The 17,850-nt window shown below is 51.9% G+C and overlaps 5 protein-coding genes across 5 annotated transcripts; 3 read left to right on the forward strand and 2 right to left on the reverse strand.

Annotated features, from left to right (window-relative positions):
• Window positions 1-157: 157 nt before the first annotated feature.
• On the reverse strand, window positions 158-1,630 carry EDD37DRAFT_267709 (S-adenosyl-L-methionine-dependent methyltransferase). The gene has a single exon (XM_062810924.1). It carries the CDS (start codon window positions 1,192-1,194, stop codon window positions 418-420), a length of 777 nt encoding a protein of 258 aa, XP_062673497.1. The 5' UTR covers window positions 1,195-1,630; the 3' UTR covers window positions 158-417.
• Window positions 1,631-3,393: 1,763 nt separating this feature from the next.
• On the forward strand, window positions 3,394-6,766 carry EDD37DRAFT_647275 (telomere length regulation protein-domain-containing protein; the record flags this gene model as incomplete). The annotated part of the gene is made up of 4 exons (XM_062817842.1): window positions 3,394-4,396; window positions 4,444-4,803; window positions 4,852-4,938; window positions 5,022-6,766. The coding sequence occupies 4 exons, from the start codon at window positions 3,394-3,396 to the stop codon at window positions 6,764-6,766; spliced, it is 3,195 nt and encodes a 1,064-aa protein (XP_062673498.1).
• Window positions 6,767-6,947: 181 nt separating this feature from the next.
• Window positions 6,948-11,604, reverse strand: EDD37DRAFT_656445 (ABC transporter-like protein; the record flags this gene model as incomplete). The annotated part of the gene is made up of 8 exons (XM_062818830.1): window positions 6,948-7,727; window positions 7,823-7,974; window positions 8,116-8,185; window positions 8,558-9,221; window positions 9,284-9,696; window positions 9,750-10,705; window positions 10,761-11,394; window positions 11,416-11,604. The coding sequence occupies 8 exons, from the start codon at window positions 11,602-11,604 to the stop codon at window positions 6,948-6,950; spliced, it is 3,858 nt and encodes a 1,285-aa protein (XP_062673499.1).
• A 2,486-nt stretch (window positions 11,605-14,090) lies between these two features.
• EDD37DRAFT_268149 (MFS transporter) lies at window positions 14,091-16,229 on the forward strand. The gene is made up of 3 exons (XM_062810929.1): window positions 14,091-14,316; window positions 14,368-14,510; window positions 14,639-16,229. The coding sequence occupies exons 1-3, from the start codon at window positions 14,304-14,306 to the stop codon at window positions 15,968-15,970; spliced, it is 1,488 nt and encodes a 495-aa protein (XP_062673500.1). The 5' UTR covers window positions 14,091-14,303; the 3' UTR covers window positions 15,971-16,229.
• EDD37DRAFT_268054 (nucleolin) lies at window positions 16,123-17,634 on the forward strand. The gene is made up of 3 exons (XM_062810927.1): window positions 16,123-16,234; window positions 16,292-16,966; window positions 17,016-17,634. Coding segments are annotated over exons 1-3 (1,155 nt in total). The 5' UTR covers window positions 16,123-16,232; the 3' UTR covers window positions 17,494-17,634.
• Window positions 17,635-17,850: the final 216 nt, after the last annotated feature.

Genomic DNA, 17,850 nt, shown 5'->3' on the forward strand with positions numbered 1-17,850 from the left:
CTTGTAACGGAGAGGAGTTTTTTCCTGGACTGTTGGGACTAGAAAATCTTGTTTTCATCTGGCGTGGTCTTTTCTTTCGTGGATGCATCAAATCGGTCTAGAGGATAGTACAACTACAGTAGCTACACAATGACATATTTGGCCACTGAACATCGTTTTACGTGAAAATCTGGGGACATACCACTGAAGGTTGTTCAGTGGGTAAATTGGCCCAGAAAGTCTGTTCGAACAAGCCTAGGCCTTGGAGGCTGCAGCAATATTGACTCTGGGGCCGGTATACTTACTGTGCAGATCAGTGATTGCCGGCGCCTGATACAATTGTAGAGATCCTCAAGCATAGGCTATGTCGCCAGGAACTCAGTTTTGCTATAAACATATCCGGTCTAACGACCTATGGCATTTGACACAATCTCAAACTTATGCTTTCTTCGCAATGATGAGCTGGTTGGGGTACTCGACGAGCAACTCCTCCCACCAGCCGTAGTTCTTTTGCTCTTCTTCCGAGAGCACTGACTTGTCCGGCCTGACATACTTGACAATCTCCAGTCCTGCTTTCGCCCCCGTGGCCTCAAAGATCTCCTTCTTGAGCACGTAAGTATCGAACTCGACTTTCGGTGTCGTCTCAAATTCGACGTGCATCTTGACGCCGTCACCGGACGGGAGAGGTGTCACATTGGACTCCATGGCGCCATACTTGAGCGTCTTCATGGACACCGGCTGAAATGTCTCCTGGTTCTGGATGATACCCAAAAAGGTGCCGGTAGGTTTGAGGTACTTGGCAATGTTATCCCAAAAGCCTTGTAGTTGCTCTGCGGATTCGGCGTAGTTGAGCAGCCACATGCCAATGACCAGGTCAAAAGACCCAGCCTCCAGACCCTCGAGGTGGTCCAGGGGTTGAGAGCAGTCGGCTACGTGCAGAGTGAATTGGTCCACGTCCTTGGTCGTGGCTTTGCACACTTCGACCATCTCTTTCGAGATGTCGATGCCGACAAGCCCTGTGGCGCCGAACTTGCGAGCCTCACGGAGACCAATGCCGGTGCCGCATGCTAGGTCGAGAACACGGGCGCCTTTCCAGTTGCCGAGCTTTGGGAGCTCGTTGTCCAGCAGTGTCCATAAGATTTTGACGGCGGGGGTCGCCCAGATGATGTCGTAGTCGCCGGCGACATCGTCGTACATTTGCTTATCTGTGGCCATTTTGGGGTGGTTTACGTGATCGTTTGTCTTTGCGTTTTTTGGCACGAAAGTATGAAGGTGGTTTGATTGAGTCAGCAAGAATCCAGATCCTTGTTACAGGGAAGTCCGGGAGCCTCGATGAACTGACGGGTCAGTGGCCAGATCAATGGTTCAAGCTCACGCTACTATGCGTGGTATGTGGGAGCGTTGCACGTGGAAAGAATCCTTGTAGTTGCAGATTTGATATCATGTTGCACGCTTGCGGCACAGCTGTCTCATGTGGCACACTGCCGAGATGGTACCTGGAAAGCCGATGCCACAGTGTGTGTCAACCTGTCAAACAACTCAGGTCTCCATGAGTTTAGTGTACGAGAGGTCTTTGAGGTGTAAGCTAACAAATCCCACATGCAATCTGTTTAGGGGTTGATACACCGCTGCAGTGGCCCTGTGAGGTGTGGGATTCATGCAGAGATGGAGTGCAAGGTCCACAGAAGCTAAGTATGCGTGCCTGAATATACACCCTGCTTCCTGTCAGTACGAGTTCCGAGAGGCTCCTTCGGGTATAAGGGACTCATACAGTCATCTGACACTAAAGCAAGCCTCCTCATGGTTAGCCGACCTACCATGCTGGACACATGCACACTTGTGTCCGTGGCGTGAGTGTTTCATGAAGATTGCGTCGCGCAAAGAATTGCCGCGTTCTTCGGCATTGTCAAACCCCTGGCACCGGACTCCCCTGCTATCATGCCGCAGCGGGAGAGAATCACGAAGACTGGGATCTGAAGCGAAATTCTCAGGTACGAGACCAAGACCGCGAACTGCGAGTTAACTTAATGTCCTGATCCAGACGACTGCCGTGGGTAGACTTTCCAAACCTGAGAGCCCCGTCCTCGTACTCGGTGCTGCTGCCGTGATCATCGCAATTGGCACCCCCTCCGTCCACCAGCTAAATGCTTAGCGGAATAGCCTTTACCTACCTCGGCAAGCCCGGCTGCGGCAACGGGGAAGCCTGTTCCCGCCGACTTCCTTGGGAGCTGCACTACGAGGTACCCGCAGCCCACCATCTCCACTGTGTCACCTTCGGAAAGTTAGGTGTAGTTACCATATTTTAAGGCAAACCACGGAATTCTCTCGCGAGCAGACAACTGAACATCCAATGCTGATAAGGAGCATGTGCAATCATGGTCGAGCGAAACTGACGCGTCATCAACACCATAGTGCTGCCGAGTCAGCAAGTGAATTTCCTTAAGTTTCAAAGATGTTCATACCAGGCCTTATTGAGACGAAGGTTCAATCAGGTCTTGGCCCAAGATGCGCCGCCTCTGGAGCCGGGCCTTCCCTGGTGATCAGGGACAAATGGGTTGAAAAAGCTAGAGATTGCGTGCTCCTCCTTTGACTAAAATGGGGAGCAAGTGCGACCGCCGACGACTGATTTTTCTTCGTCTGCCCAGCCTGCCGCACGTCCCGTCCATTTCCGAAACCGAGAGTCGTCAAATTGGCTTGGGACTGACCTCGGATGCTGGGATTCTGGGAGTTGTGGTATACCGAATACGAGTACTCAGAGACTTGAAGAAATGGTGTTCTGTTGGATGCCTTTGCTTGTGCAATTATTGTTGTGCATCTGCAGACAAAAGGACGACAAAACAATTGATAGATTTCGTAGGTGTCCCTGAAAGCTCGCCCGTCCCCGTAAGGACTCAGGAGTGGGCTAGGGTCCTCAGCCGTCCCCCCTGGAAGGTGCAACTCTATGAACACGGCATGAACTCTTCTTGGACGACTCTCCTCAATCAGTGGCATCATGTTCGATCTGTAGGTAGACTGCTCAAGGGCTCTCCCTTGTACGAACGACCCTTTTAGTCTCTGCGACTACAAGAGCAAGGCAACATTACTGCAATCAAGCAAGCTACAGGAGGGCGAAGACTTAACTTAGTTGGTACCTATCAAGCTACCTGGCCTTGCTACAGTAGGTAGAGATCCAAGCTGTTCTTCCTGTGTATTGCAGGGAAGGTAAGGCGAGTATAGGTGTTGAAGCGGCAGCATTTGATGTTCAGATTGGGATTAGCACAGAACTATATCTGATTGCTTGGCGACCAGCGAGGCTCTGGTGAGTGGCAGTTGCCGTCTTCACTTCATAGAGGCAACTGCCTTCCAGAAGACATATTTTTCTTCAAGTCACAATCACTGTGTCTTCAAACTATTGACCAACATGGAACCGCAGTCATGGACGATCTCTTCAAGCCCATCAAATCCACCCGCAAGGTCCAGAGTAATATTGACAGATTCGAGACTTTGTCACTGAGAGACACTTCAGCCTCGCGACCAAACAGTGGCAAACCCAAAGTCTCCATTCTTGATCTGTCGTCCGAGGTTGACGACAATGCGAGTGACGAGTTCAGTCTACGCCCATCGATTGACTCTTCCAACAGCTCCGTCTCCATCAAGTCAAGCCATCAGACTCACAAACGCCATGCATCAACAGCCTTCCACCAGAAATCCTACCTTGACAACACCGCCCCTGCATCCCTGCCAAATGATGCCCGCGAAATCCTTAAGAGCCAGCCTGATCAAGACGACCTAAGTGCAGTCCTGCAATACCTTCAATATGGCATAGAAGGGAAACATGATTTCAATATCCGGCTCCCCAGTCCAAAAGCCTCGCAAATCGTCAATGTTCTCGTCACTGTTACCATCCCCGACCAATGGACTCATTTGGAGGACGGACAGCTGACCAAGATTCAAGCGCAGATTAAGAGGTCTTTGATCGCTTGCCTAAGGAGTGTGGCAGGACTTGGGGCTCTCTTGATGCAAATCAGGCAACACTCTGTCTCGAAGCCCGGCGCAGCAAATCCGTTGCTGACAGATGCTGTTTCGGTTCTGTCGTCGGTACTTTCTGGTACCACAGTGTTGAAAGATTTCCTGTCCGATGCTGTGAGGCTATTCGATAACGATACACGGCGTCGCGTCTTCTGGCAGGAAGTTACTTCCCTTTTCGCTGGGAGTCGAATCTTCTCAACATTGTCTCAAGCCTTTGCGACTATACACAAGCATGTACCTCGGAAGGACAAGGTATCTTGGCTTGCAGATGGTCGTGAATACTCGAAATGGCTGGCAAGAAACATCGCAATGGCTGCTATTGATTCGTCCTCAACGTCTGCAGCGGATACATTGCGGATGGACATGCTTTGTCAGGTCTCCAAACGTGGCCTTAGTCTTGGCTACCGTGGTATGCATGTTGACTCTCCTCCATGGTGTCATGTTAACGCAATGCAGATGCACTAGTTATCGAACTGTATTCCTCACTCCTTCTTGGTGATCGAGCTTTGTGGACGGTGATGCACACCTTGCTCCAAGGTCTAAGCGCCTATGACCAGAAAAGCTTTTTCGATGCCATTCTCCGCGATCTGGCTCGAAGATACTTGCGGATTCATGTGGACGTGCAGGAAAAGGAAGTACTCTTGGCGAACACATCTACAGTTGGAGGTGTTGCAGCTATGATCAGTGGCCTGGTGCAAAGTAACACAGTTTTGCGAGCACACCTCACCCGTTGGTTAACGGCGACGGACGGGGAGTATGCTGGGCTAGGACTGGACACTCGAAGAGCAGTCATGGCAACAGTTTCTCAAGACCAAGGTATGCTCATATTCCACTCTCTAGCACAATGAACTAACCCGATGCCAGACCAGCTGCAGACTATTCTTGGGAAATCTTTAGAGAAGTTTGGTGACAAGTTACGGATTCAGCACGACCCCATTCTGCAACAAGAATGTTAGTATACCCAGTGCTTGTGCAGAAGACCTTTTCTTCTTGCTAGTCATGCTTTCGCAGAACCTGTGCTTACTTTGACATAGCAATTGCTCAATCCATTCTTCTTGCTCTCGGCCATCTGGAAAGATGCAACCGTGAAGCTGTCAAGCAAACATCAAGCTCCGGTCTCTTTCTCGGGGTAGTTTCCAACCGCCTGTCCGCATCTGTACCTCGCGCTCGATTCCTAGGCATGCTAGTGGCAGTTGCATTGTCAAGGATGGTGGACAAGCCCGGCCAAATCATGAATTTCGGAGTAGAGGAAATGGAAGGAGAAGAGGCTGAACGATGGCTAGATCTCCCCACTCTGCAAGACCACGTTGGTGATTCGAGCGATCTGCGGAAAGAGAGGCCGAGCGCACACAAACCCGCCCGTACTCTCACAAAGTCACCTCGTCAGCGGCGAATACCTCCAGATTCACAACCCACAGGTGCGAAGATCATCGCCATTGAGGAGCTTCCTGATTCGGACGACTCAGCCTCTGAAGACGAAGATGATCCCAGTCTCCGTCCATATGCTCGCCCGGATAGCGACCCATCCGACTCGGAGGAGGATCCCACGCTCATCAACAGAAACAAGCCAGCCGCGCCTGTCTATATCACTTCCTTGGTCAAGCAGCTCAACACTACTGATGATCCGGACGTCGTGGAACTGGCATTGAAGACAGCACCAGCGTTGATACGCAGAAAGGCGAACTTCGGTGATGAGCTGTCCTCCAATCTCCTACCATTGGCTTCGTCTCTACTCAACCTCCAGGACGGCATGTCGAAGCAAGACATGCACCAATTGCGCGTCGACGCGTTGATCGCATGTCTAGTGTCAAGACCCAGTGTCATGGGTCCTTGGGCTGCCAGCACATACTTCGAGGGCGACTTCTCCCTCTCTCAGCGTGCACTCCTACTGACAGTCGTTGGCTTGGGCTCAAGAGAGATTGCGGGCATTGACGATGAGCTTAACACCGCTATTCCTCCCGCGGCGGTCGAATCGGCGTTTCCGTCGAAGCGCCTCCCTCCTCGCCTCGAGTCGAATTACTCCACGGGCGATTTCCTGATCAACACTCTTTCGACCAAGCTTTCGCACCAAACCCTTCGGCCCCTGGCCCTCTCGGCTGCTGATGAACTTACTGGACCGGACATCTTGAAGGTGCGAACATTCTCATCGCGTATGGCCGTAGCTGCCAAAGAATCCGCCAAAGTCGAAGCCCGCTCGAAACGCATCCCCAAAGACCTGCACAAGGTGCTTGCCGAGTCAATATACCTGCCGATCTGTTCGCGACTTATTTTGCTGATATCTGCACTACCTACATCACCACACCTTACACATTCGACGCTGGTGCATCCTTCGCTGCTGAGGCTTAGTTTGCAGACTCTCATTGTCATTGTCTCCACGCTCGGTCCAAATGCTATGCAACTCCCCACTGTCACACGCGAAACCCTTCTTCTACTGACGGCGGTACATACCAGTCCTTCCGTCGCGCATGATCCAATCGTTCTTCCTGCAATACTACACCTACTTCTCACCATCCTTGACCTGAATGTGGAAGCTGGTTCGACAGCTGAAGAACGGCTTGTCACGGACTTTGGCCCCATGATTGCTGAGCTTGTATCCTGGGCCGCTGACTTGGGTACCCGAGTATCGATCCCCGAAGTACATGCCGATGAAGGTTTGGGAATGGGAATGCCATGGACTATTCTAGTCGCAGGGATTCAGGTCAAATGGCAGGAGGTTGGAAGGAAATTTCAAGGCCGCATGCTTGGCTTGATGGCATCTACTGATTTTGATAAGTTTTGACAGATCACTGTTGATCCCACGAGGGATCAGATAGGGCATGTGCTCCATCGTCAAAGACTCAATAAGTGAACTGGCGGCCTACTACCGAGAAGAACTAGATGTCATTAATTTCATTGCAACCTCCATACAGAGTATACCTAGTTCTCACGACGTCTTATCGTTACAAGGCCGAGAATGTCCTTTATGCAGAAGTCATCCTCAGATTGTGCATCAATTCGCGCCAACGTGTCCGCCGCGCTTTCAGCACCATGTAAGCCAACAGCCTGTAGCCCACAGTGACACCAGCCAAAATAGCCAGATACATGGGCGCATTGTGTTCTTGCTGGTACAGTTTCAGAACCTGCTGTCCAGTCTCGATCGGACATCGCCCATTCGGCAATCGCTGCGCCTGAGTACAAGTGAACGTGACTCCGCGGAGGCTGTAAGGCGTGATATTCCCGATCAACCATTTGAGCGGCGAGACGTAGTTCAGCGCACCTAGAAATCCGGGGATCGTTATGGCGATGATGCCCGTAAGATGCACGCTGATGGAAATCAAGATGCAGCATAGAGACACTGCCATGCCGGCATGCGATATGAACGTCAGGAGGAGGATGGCGAGACTCTCCCCACAGTTGACCACGCAAAAGGCGTTGAACGCGAAGATAAACACCAAAGACGGCGTTCGTGGAAAGCCGACGCCGAGCACGGTGACGACGCCGAAAAGCAAGGCCGACAAGATCTCTATGGGGATCTCGAGGATCGAATACGAGACGAAGAACGCTTCGAGAGAGTACAGGTCGTCCTCGTCTTCGCGGTAGAATAGTTCACGTTGTGCAGGGTACAGCGCGATGGCGTTCAACATGCCGACGAAGTATAGCGCTGTGATTTGTTGGACGCAACCCATGCGTGATTGTACGGAATAGTAGTCGTGTTTGAGTGGGGTGGCGTAGCAGATGAGGATGAGGGCGACGCCGACGAACTATATATCGTCAGAAAGTTGTGTCGTTGAACACTTGGATAAAGCAAAAGACTCGTGCTTCAATGGTACAGTCTTTCACCATGAAGTATACTTACGAGTGAGACTCGGCCCATGGCCAGAACCGGCTGGCGGGTGATGTTGGTGAGCTCCCGGCGTAGAAGCAGAGAGAGTGCACGGGCGAATCCGAGCGGCTCACGGGCATACGTGCCAAGATGTGCTGGCGTCAAGATCGGGGGCTGGTGAGGCTCTAGCTGCGTCAACAATGGGGTTGGAGTCTTTGCTGGTGAAGCAGGTGCGCAGAGAGTGGTTTGACTGTCTGGCTCTATCCGCGCCAGCAGCCGGGTTGGAGCTTTTCTCGGTGAAGCAGGTGTGCTCGGGGGGGTCTGACCGTCTGGGTCTATCTGCATCAACAGACGGGTTGGAGTCTTCGTCGGGGTAGCAGGTGCGCATAGAGTGGTCTGACTGTCAGCCATGCAAACCGGCTGAGTGGATGGAGAACATTGCTGACTGACTAGGTCAGGGACAAGGTCAGCTGGCTCTATCTGCGTCAACAGACAAATTGGAGTTTTTGTCGGGGAAACATATGCGCAGGGGGCCGTCTGACCATCGGCCATCGAGGCTGGCCGACTGGATGTCTCCGAGGCTTGGATGCTAAAGCGAGAATATAGGTCAGGGCGGAAATCAGCCAGCTCTATCTGCGTCAACAGCAGGGTTGGAAGTTTTGTCGGTGAAGCAGGTGCGCAGAGAGTGGTCTGACTGTCAGCCATTGCGCCTGACTGAGTAATCGACTCCGAGGCTTGGATGTTGAAGCGAGGATATTGCTGACTGACTAGGTCAAGGACGAAATCAGCCGGATTCTGATGTTGAGGACACTCGTGACCCAATCGCTGGAAGTGGTCGAGCATGGACGACGTCGGTCCTGTATAGGCAACCTCTCCTCCTTTCCCAAGCAAAAGAACCGTTTCGAAACGTTTCAGCCATTCCGACCGAGGCTGATGAATGGTGAAAATAATAGTGCGGCCTTCGCTGGCGAGGCCTTGAAGTACGTCAATTGTGGAGGCTGCGGTGACCGTGTCTAGTCCGGAAGTCGGCTCATCCAGAAACAGGACAAGAGGATCGGCAAGGATTTGAATTGCTATAGACAGCCTTCTCCTCTCGCCGCCGCTGATACCTCGACACAGTTCGTTACCGACCATCGTATCGGCGCACTGCTTCAGACCGAGGTTTGCTATGAGCGATTCGGCACGGTCAATTTGCTGTGTTGCGGACATCCACTTCGGGAGTCGCATAAGCGCGGCATAATGTAGTGTTTCGCGAACGGTCAGGAAAGCGAGCAATCCCTCGTCGTCTTGGACAACGTAGGAGGAAGCAGATCGGAGCACGGCACCCGACACGCTGGCACCATTGAAGAGCATCTCTCCAGTTTGGTGCCATTTCGTGGTTGCAGTATCGTGCACTCTTCGGGCCATACAGTTCAGCAGGCTCGTCTTCCCACTTCCAGAAGGACCGAGAATGACGTTCAAGCGCCCGGTTGGAAAACCGCCGACACATTTGACACGACCGGCCGATAATTGTTCTTCCGCAAGATCCGTTTTTGCTCAAAGCCCAGGGATATCTGCTGTAATGTCACGGTGGTCATTCGCTTCGCCTGCTCGTCACGAAGCCGGACATTTTCCGCCAGGTAATCATTGTCGGTGCCGACCTGTCGAGAAACCTGAACTTCGTTGTGGTTGAAGTGGAGGACGAGGATGGCTATGAACAAGAACAGCACTGTAAAAGCCGATGTAGCCAGGATAGGGCTCCAAAGCAGCTTTCTCCTCAGCCAGGTATGAGGTATATTCAGCGACTGCAAAATGAAGTCGCCATCGTATTCCTTGCAAGCAGCAGAGTTCAGAGTACCGAGAGAGCTTGGGCAGTCGTAGACATGGCCAGCAAACTCGTTGACGCACAAGGCACCGAATGCATAAAACTTTGAGTTCGTTAGCTATCAAGTAGGACTTCCAGCCTTGCAGGGGAAAATACCAAGTAAGATATCCACTTAGTCCACCGCAACCAGATAGCGATTTCCAAGGTGTTGATGAAAAAGCCGCAAGCCATCGACTGGGCGGTATAGATCGTGTTCGCGATCAGCGAGGATATCTGGAAATTGCGGCTCAACGCGACACATATCGTGGCCACGTTGACTGCGGCGTAGTGCAGCATCACGACAAGCGCAAAGAAGACCGAGAATTGAACTGCGTCGTGGCGGAAGCCTGCCATAAAGTACAGGAGTGTTGAGTATATCAAGGGAACCGGAATATCCTCTAGTAGCGCGCGAGCCATTCGTCTACTGGCCACAAATGCAAGTGCGGAAGACACACCTTCTCGCCGTTCTCGGTCAAATACCTTGATGTCGTTCGTGAGTCGATATGTCTCAAAGATCAGCACCAGGTAACCCTGAAGGCCGACAGCTGACCACATGGCTCCTTCTCTAGAACGAATCCCCGAAAGATCGCTTCCGACGTCGTAGAAAATCCAGCCCGTGACGACTCCCATGGTTATGGCCTCAATGATGCTGGCGAAGACGCCTAGTCGGTCGCGACAGGTCACTTTCCATGTGCGGAGAGTAAGGACCCTTGTCCGTTGCATGACCGAAACATGGTGATTCGACTGTTCGAAGAGAGCCGTTGTATCCCACGAAGGTTGGTCGGGATTCTCTTTGGGCTGGGTAGCGTACAACTGCGCAGCTTTTTGCTTCCACAGACGCGTCAAAGCATCAGTACGTGCTCTCGACTTGGACTCAAGTTGACGTGTTCGGTTGTCGATTGCAGTTATGTCCATGACAAACTCGAAGGGATTGACAAACAAAGGAATCTCGTGGCCAGCCTGTTCGAAATGTCCGAGGCATGCATCTTTAGAACCTGAGTAGGCAGTTTTTCCCTGACTCATTACAATTAGATTGTCTATCAACTCCCACATCTCCGAGCGAGGTTGATGTACTACCAAGGTTGTGTCAGCGGAGTCTCGGCTCCCCAAAGCTCTGGATAGACTTACTGGTCATAACGATGGTCCTGCCCGTATGGGCCAGACGCCTTAGCACCTTCACAAGCTGGAAAGCAGCAGCAGCATCCAAGCCTGTTGTAGGCTCGTCCAGGAACAGAACCGAGGAGTCCGTAAGCAATTGTATGGCAATTGTAGTTCGTCGTCTTTCACCACCGCTACAACCTTTGTGCAAACTGTCCCCAATCCTTGTGTCGGCACACTGTGCAAGGCCGAGATCTTCAAGGATATGGTTGACTCGCTGAGATCTTTCTTTATGTGTCACCGAAGATGGCAGCCTCAAAGCGGCAGCGTACGTGAGGGTCTCGCGAACTGTCAGCTGTGGCAAGAGTACATCATCTTGTAAGGCGTACGGCACATTGATGTGAGCTTTGGTACCCTTATGGAAGCTCAGAAGTGATGTGTTGTAGTACACAGAGCCCGAAACATCGATTCGACTTGTTTTGACCCGTTGTGAAATAGTGTCAAGCAGGGTTGTCTTGCCACTGCCGGAGCCCCCAACTATAGCTGTAAGACTCCCAGCAACAATGTCTGCGGATACACCATCGAGGATGGTTTTGGTAGCAAGTTGTCTGCGCGCGAGCTGCTGTGGCAGAAGAGAAAGTATACCCGTCCTCTGCTCAGCCGGCTCTCTCCAGTGTACAGCAACCGTCAGATCTCGCAAATAAATGTTCGATGGAGAAAGAGACCATCGTAGGTCTTGCGCCTTGTCCGTGTGTCCCTGGATGCTATGGGGCTGATTGCTGTCTATGGCTGAGTCTCGTTTTGGCGTATTTGATTGAAGCGCAATTGAGCTAGAAGACGCTTTTTCCCGCAAGGCGAGCCATGAACCTTTCATTGTCCTGCCTGCAGGACGACCTTGTGCTAGGGAGGGAAGCAGCAGCAATCTATGCTCCGATGCCGTTCGTCACAGCGGGGAAAAAGCCACGGATTTTGTAGAGCGGGAACTGTGTTGAGCTATGCTCAGCTGGAGCATCCTTCAAGCCACCTACCCTCGAGTATCCGATCGTAAGCGTTGTGATATCAGTCTGCGATAGGTGGGATATGATCAGGTCATCTCCATGGAGAATATTGTAGGGCGCTGAGAGCCAGCAGAGTAGGACAACGAGTTCTGAATTGTGTTGGGTGTGTAGAGCCGTAGACAAATGGAAAGAATGCAAGTCGCGCGAGACTGCTGGTGTGAGCCACCAGAAAAACAGGGCAAGGGTCCTAATGTAGCGTCGAGGTAAGTCAGGATCGGTTCAGATTCAGGTACAGGTACAGGTTCATGATTGATTCAGGTCCAGGATTGACACAGGTTCATGATTGATTAAGGTCCACGGTTGATTCAGGTCTAGGATTGATTCAGGTTCGGGATTGATTCAGGGTCGATTCTCAAACCCCACGTGGATACTGATGATAGTCCTGGTTACCGCGTGCCGGAATGATGTTGATGGCTGACAAGGATGAAGGACGTGGCAGACAAAAACGCCAGCCGACCAGGCGACGACCTCCAGACGTGAACGCAGGCTGTCAGTTGCCGTAAGATATATGTCGAGGTGTGATAGAGGTTTAGTATCGTAAGTGCAATAAGATACTCTTCCCAGGCTCGGCAGGAGCCAACCTCGGTCGAGGTCAAGTCTCGTGGCGTCCGCGCCTCAGCTGAAGATGAGCGCGGCATCTTTTAACGCTCTCGAGGAATCCACAAAGTTGATCTTATCAGCGGAAACTGAAGTAGAAGGTATTGTATGTTGTGAAGTCAATTTGCACGCGGGACGCTGACTTGGCTAAGGTTTGGCAGGTGTTGGCTAATTTGGGGAGTTGCCAAACCGAAGCAGGAAGGCGTAATCGGGCACTCAGTCAGGAGCAGTTAGGCGCTGAATTAAGCTTAAAGCGAGAACCAGCTAGCTTACAGTCAACCATAAGGGGTCCTAGGGTTCCCTCCTTCCATGACCTTTCTTTGCCCGGCCAGACCTTCAAACCGCGCCCTGACCACGGCCCACGAGAAGTATATCTACTTATATTAGACTTGGCACGGACAGTCTGGGAAGCGGAAGAGAGCCTAGGGGCTTGGTACTACTTCTTCAGTTCAGCCACGCTGTTGTTGTGTCAGCCAGCCGGACGGTCAGATGAACCCTACCGGAGCTTGAAGCCTAGACGCGTTCAGAAGTTCGAATTTCCTACCGACTCTTCGACCAACGTGACGTCTTGACGTGCATCCAACGACTATCGAACGACTGTCTATGCTGACCAGACACGACCTCTCAAAGCTCAGCCATTGGTTTAATGGGCATAGCCGAATAGGTACGTCTCGATAAGGTCGAACGGACAGAGCCTCGATCAACTTGGGCATGTGCTGCCCGCAGGGCCTCGAGCCCATGGTCTTGCCCGGTTCCGGAAAATGTTTTGAGATTTTATACAAAGCTTATGGCGGCTCATCTGCCCAGAACTCCGCGCTGGGTGTCTGTCGGTATATGCACTTGGATGTTCGAATTGTCAGGAAAGGGTCAATAATCTTGACCTCTCAGCCGACGAGTGGCTGACGAGGTACTGATGCTTCTACCAAAATATCAACTTGCTGCGAGGGCCACTGGTACGAAGTGAGTCGCCCACCGGATCCGTGTGAAAGTTCTCCGATAGCTCAAGGCCATGCTTGGACGGTGCCAAAAGCACACTAAGCCCTGCGCCAACCTACAATCCGCTGCCAAAATATCAAACTCCCACGGAGCATAAATATCCTAGGAAATTTATTCAAGGAGAGGAAGAATGTATCCTCCTTTATCCGACCATAAGACCCCAACGTTCTGCAATAACCGATCGCAGTATCAGCTCTTCCGGCGAGAATGCCAGTCCTTATCTCGAGCCTTCTCTCCTTGACTACGGGACTATTTTGACGTCGCCAACGATTGTACACCTCTTCCACAACGGCTTACACCTGACTGAACATTCGTAGCCCCCTTGCGTGGGCTATCAGAAAGAGCGAGAAGCTTGTGCCACAATTGCCTTTTGGCAGATGGAGCTGCGTTTGCATAAGGACAACTGGCACCGTACATCTCACGATACATTCTACCAGTATAGCAATGCCTATGATACATGAATGCCCAAAAATGCACACAAAGGTTATTCAGCATAACTAACGTTTGGTCTGGCGGTACAGGGATACTGGTATGCCAGCACGAGGCTCCGAGGATACCCGGTGACAAGGATCCCTTAATCAGCCTGATATGGAGGATGGCGCGATGTGGTTTCCGTTACTCACGTTACTCCACCTTTTCGGCCGTGGCAAAAGGCTGTCCATGACCTAGAAACGACTTGACATCACCTATACTATTCTGAGTCAGGATGGGGTCTCTCGTTCTGTCTCTATCTTTGCACGGGCCGTTGTTGAAAATTCGGCGCTTGTCTTGAGCAGACAATTGCTGGACCTACTTCGCTTGCCATTCCAGACCGCAGTATCGATTGAGGTATTTCCGCCGTTGGCGTGCAGCATTGCACTGCTACGCTTCACAAATTTGCGCGGAAGAATATTCCGGAGTCTCAGTGTTTGTTGAAGTGATCATGGGGAAACTTGGTATGCAGTGACCCTCCAGGACTAGACTTCGAGGCACTGACCTCATGACAGGTGAGAAGGACATCGGTGCATCGGTTGTCCCAGAGTATGCTCAGCCATGGGACAAAGAAACTGAGAGGCGAGTGGTTTGCAAGATTGATTTCATGATCATACCCTTGATGTGGATAGGGTATGGCCTCGTTTACTATGACAAAGTAAGTTGTCCTTGCACAATCCTGCCACCATCGATGGGTTGATACCATCTACAAGCGGAGACAAAGGCTCGAGACGTCAATTTTGATCCGGACGGGATGTTGATTATGCTGACGAACTTGTTGTGAAGGCGATCCTCGGTGGTGCAACTGTCTTCGGCATGAGCACAGATCTCAAGTTGAAGGTCGTGACGGATCCTACCTCGACACCAGTAAAGGTTTCAACAACCCGATTGAGTCGGGCTACCTCTTTGTTCTATTTCGGTATGTTGGCTGGAGTCGGGCCATTGACCTATCTCTTTCAGCGGTTCCACCTTGGTCGCACTGTTGGGGTTGCCGTTGTAGCCTGGGGTATCATCGCCATGTCGACGGCCGGGGTCACGACATACAAGGGACTTTGGGCGCAGAGGTTCTGCTTGGGCGTCGCAGAGAGCATCATACCAACTGCTTTCCTGGTTATCATTTCCGGTTACTACACCCAGGCTGAACAGACATGGCGCCAATGCCTATGGTATTCTGCGACCGGCGGCTGGACAGTGCTCGGAGCGATCATCAACTACGGCTTCGCACACATCACCGGAGGCGCTCTCAAGAAATGGCAGTATCTGTACCTCTTGGCTGGAGGTGTCACAGTCCTGTATGGGGTGGTTTTCTTTTTCTTCCCCAACTCTCCTGCGCAGGCGTGGTGGTTCACCGACGAGGAGAAACGTGTCGCGATCGAAAGGCTGCGCATGAGTCAGTTGGGCGTTCGATGCCAGAAGATCAAGTGGTCTCAGTTCAAAGAAGCACTTATCGACGTGAAGGTGTACATCATCGCATTTATGATGGGCGCAGCCTACACAGTCAACGGAGCAATCTCTGGCTTCGGACCGCTCATTGTCTCAACGTTCGGTTGGTCAGCATACGACTCGTTGCTCTGGCAAATGCCTCTCGGAGGGGTCTGCTTTCTCGGCATCCTACTTGTCGGCTATCTCAGTCTCAAGGTGCCCAACATACGACTGATCATGCTTATTGCCTGCTGTTTGCCCGTCATCGCTGGTTGTGCGATGATCTGGAAGAGCAGCTGGTATGAGCATGCCGCTACTCCAATCGCCGGGTATACCATCATTGGCTTCTTCGCCCCTGTGACAAGCTTGATCGTGTCGATGGGCATGGCCAACGTGGCCGGTAACACGAAGAGAAGCTTTCAGGCGGCTGCAATCTTTGTGTTCTATACAGTGGGCAATATTGCGAGTCCATTCTTCATTGTGAGCGAGACTGTCGGGCAGCATTACCCTAGACTGTGGGAGGGGATCATCGGTTGCTATGCGCTTGTGATTGTGCTGGCGATTGTCCTCTACTTCATGCTGAGGAGTGAGAATCAAAGAAGGAACAGACTGGAATTCGAAGAGAAGGAGGCGGAGCGGGTCGCGTTTGACGATTTGACGGACAAGGAGAACAAGTACTTTCGATATGTCTACTGAGCAGTGAGGAGACTCGACGCTCATTCAAGGGGTCACTCTGACTGGCTGAAATGGAGCACGAGGCTGGCCTGCCCCAGCCAAGGCACTAGTCTTTGTTGGACCTAGTGCAGTATGTCTGCGGACATCGTCCCTAGAACTTTTTTTCCGTATCGTCCATCGCTGCTGCCAGACTCTCGTGCCATTAATCCATTGAGAATTTCCTTTCCCAGCATATTCCTACACCCCTTTCTGTTGATAGACTTCCTCGGAGCCAGTGTCCAATATGTGAGTTGTCTGCTCAAGCAAGAAACGCCGACGATCTTTTACTGACAATACATCCAGGTTTGCACTTCGCCGAAGCGCATCGCGCCTCCTCACTACCCGCCATGCCTCGTTCCTCTCTTCTCGAACATACACCTCCTTTAGCTCGCCTTCGATAAGAATTAGTCAAAGAACCTCTGCGATACAATCTCAACGAAGATGGGCAACCACAGAAAGCGAAAAGCTACCCCCGGCTCCTGCTGCAGCAGAAACAGCCAATGCAACAGAAGCTACGGACGAGACATTGCCCGCCGCCGAAACAAACGAATCTTGGACTGCCCAGGACCAAGGTGCTACAATCGCTGACCCTCCCGCGGCTGCGGAAACCGCAAACGCCACAGAAGCTACAGATGAGGTATTACCTGCTGCTGAGACCAACGAACGATTCACTGCCACGGGTGGAAGGAGCTCAAGTCGTGCCGCTCCAGGTGCTGCAGAGCCTGCGAATCTGACCGAAGCCACTGATGAGGAACTGCCGGCCGCGGAGACCAACGAACGTTACTCTGCAAATTCGTCAAGAGCTCCCGCTTACCGTGAAAACCGTGAAGAACGGTCAGAACCTGAGCCAAAGAAGACCCTCTACATTGGAAACCTATTCTTCGATGTGACCGAGACCGACGTTGTCAAAGAGTTTGCTCGTTTCGGTACAGTCACCAAGTGCAAGATTGTCCGCGACTCCCGTGGCTTGAGTAAAGGGTAAGTCCTCGGGCGCAATTACTTGAGTCCGTCTGCTAACATTACTTAGTTTCGCCTACCTCGACTTTTCGACACAGGAAGCAGCTGATGAAGCCTTGAAACGACTCAACATGCAGCTGTTCGAAGGCCGTCGTGTCACAGTGCAGTACGCTGCCCGCCCATCAACCTCAATTGACGCCAACAACCTTCGACGGGGTACCAGTGAACCAAGAAATCCTCCTTCCAAGACACTGTTTATTGGCAATATGTCATTCGAGATGACCGATCGCGACCTTAGCAATCTTTTCCGTGGTATCAGAAATGTCATTGACGTCCGAGTCGCCATTGATAGACGGACTGGTCAACCCAGAGGCTTTGCGCACGCCGACTTCACTGATGTCAAAAGCGCTATGGATGCGATGAAGTCGCTGCAAGAGAAGGAGATTTACGGACGGAAACTCAGAATCGACTACTCGTACAGCTCGAGCAACAGGGCGCCACGTAACAACCAGGCCGACCAGGATGACCAGGCTCCTCCGGAACAGTAAGCGCGCAGGTGGAGAAATAGAGAGAGAGAGAGTGACTATTTGGGTGAATCCGTCGCGCCGAATATGTCGTCGCTTGGAGAAGACGCGGTCTTACGAACGCTATTTCAACCACTCGATATGGTCGACTTGCAGGGCCAGACGACGTCTACAACACTCGAGTCTCCATGCGGCCGCTCGAATATTGCTCCCGCATTGTCAGCCGCCTCGCTCCCTCGGTCGAAAGTCTTCCTGTACACTATAGAGAGCCTTGCCGAATGCAGATGGTGGAGGTGATGGGGTTGTATGAGTAGCACGGTGAGCAAGATGTGTGCGCATTCTCCGGACAGGTTTGGAGCTGTATTACAAGAGCACTTGGTT

The sequence above is a fragment of the Exophiala viscosa genome (genome assembly GCF_022695815.1).
Source record: "Exophiala viscosa unplaced genomic scaffold EDD37scaffold_2, whole genome shotgun sequence".
Lineage (NCBI taxonomy): Eukaryota > Fungi > Ascomycota > Eurotiomycetes > Chaetothyriales > Herpotrichiellaceae > Exophiala > Exophiala viscosa.